The sequence below is a fragment of the Volvox carteri genome (assembly GCF_000143455.1).
Source record: "Volvox carteri f. nagariensis unplaced genomic scaffold VOLCAscaffold_109, whole genome shotgun sequence".
NCBI lineage: Eukaryota > Viridiplantae > Chlorophyta > Chlorophyceae > Chlamydomonadales > Volvocaceae > Volvox > Volvox carteri.
The window spans coordinates 162821-164326 of record NW_003307652.1 but is presented as its reverse complement, the minus strand read 5'-3'; the positions used below and the strand labels follow the sequence as shown (position 1 = coordinate 164326).

Below are 1506 nucleotides of genomic sequence, written 5' to 3'. Positions count from 1 at the left end.
TTACTTTTGTTGTACAGTGTGCAGCAGTGGACGTCATGGTGTTACGGCATGGTGTGTTGAGTTGCTGATGGGATGGCGGGAGAGGAAGTGGAGGGTGTGTGAGGCGGGGAAGGGGGGACCCCCAGCAAGGTGTGGGTGGGTGTGGGGTCTATGTCCGGGGAGAGAGAGAGGGGAGGGAGGGAGGGGAGTTCAGCAGCGGCGGGTAAAAGATGGGGAAGGGCCAGCGGGGGCGAGGGGGAGGAGGAGGGGGAGGAGACTGAGAGGTACGGGAAGCATTTGACACCTCTTCCCCGCAGCAATCACCTTGTTGGGCAATACATGCTTTACAGCATGCGTTCCGTCGTGTGTGGTCGACTGTTCGATGTTGGGAAAATTCCCACCAAGGGAGACATGGTGGAGGCATTCAGTTGATGGTGGTACCCCACTGCAAGGTAACCCTCATATGCAGGCAGCTACACCACCCGCGTGTGTATGTGGCGCGTCCACATCACCACGTCAAGGGTCGCGATCGCCTAGGATATATCAAACTTTGGGGACTGGCCAATCGCTCAAGCGGACATTAACCAAATTGTTATACGATTATAAGTCACCCAAATATCCCGAGCCGAGATCTGGCTTATGAAACCTCCGACGGGAATACAACAATGCGGCTGGCAGAGGTTAAGGCCTGGCTTCTGCTCCCGGCGCGTCCGGGTTCAAGTCCGCCTGCCGACCTCTCGGGGTGTTTGAGAGGTGATGAAATGGGAGGTGGCCCCCCATCTTGTGGACGGTGTAGGACGTGATAAAATCAACTTGCGAGCTGACCAGGAACTAAGTTGACGCGCCATTGATCCGCTAGATTTGGTTGGATGCCGGTGGTGAGTTGCCAAACTCAAAGAGTACACACTCTGAAGTCGGATGGGGTGAATGGACTAGGGTGCCCCTCTCGCAGGGGAGAGCAGGGAACTGCCTCCAAGGGAAAGGGGGCCGCTGGTGAAGCTTTACCACCCTGTAACAACATCAACAAGTGCAGGGAACTGCCTCCAAGGGAAAGGGGGCCGCTGGTGAAGCTTAACCACCCTGTAACAACATCAACAAGTGCAGGGAACTGCCTCCAAGGGAAAGGGGGCCGCTGGTGAAGCTTTACCACCCTGTAACAACATCAACAAGTGCAGGGAACTGCCTCCAAGGGAAAGGGGGCCGCTGGTGAAGCTTAACCACCCTGTAACAACATCAACAAGTGCAGGGAACTGCCTCCAAGGGAAAGGGGGCCGCTGGTGAAGCTTTACCACCCTGTAACAACATCAACAAGTGCAGGGAACTGCCTCCAAGGGAAAGGGGGCCGCTGGTGAAGCTTTACCACCCTGTAACAACATCAACAAGTGCAGGGAACTGCCTCCAAGGGAAAGGGGGCCGCTGGTGAAGCTTTACCACCCTGTAACAACATCAACAAGTGCAGGGAACTGCCTCCAAGGGAAAGGGGGCCGCTGGTGAAGCTTTACCACCCTGTAACAACATCAACAAGTG

General features: G+C 55.8%; 1 protein-coding gene across 1 annotated transcript in view; it reads left to right on the top strand.

Annotated features, from left to right (window-relative positions):
- The window catches only part of VOLCADRAFT_100233 (uncharacterized protein), a gene marked incomplete at both ends in the record, with an annotated part of 3230 nt that extends 2714 nt beyond the window's left edge, over positions 1 to 516 (top strand). The window contains one exon of the mRNA XM_002958865.1: positions 449 to 516. Within this exon, the coding sequence (XP_002958911.1) occupies positions 449 to 516 (68 nt within the window). The remainder of the gene's footprint in view (positions 1 to 448) is intronic.
- Between the last annotated feature and the right edge of the window lie 990 nt (positions 517 to 1506).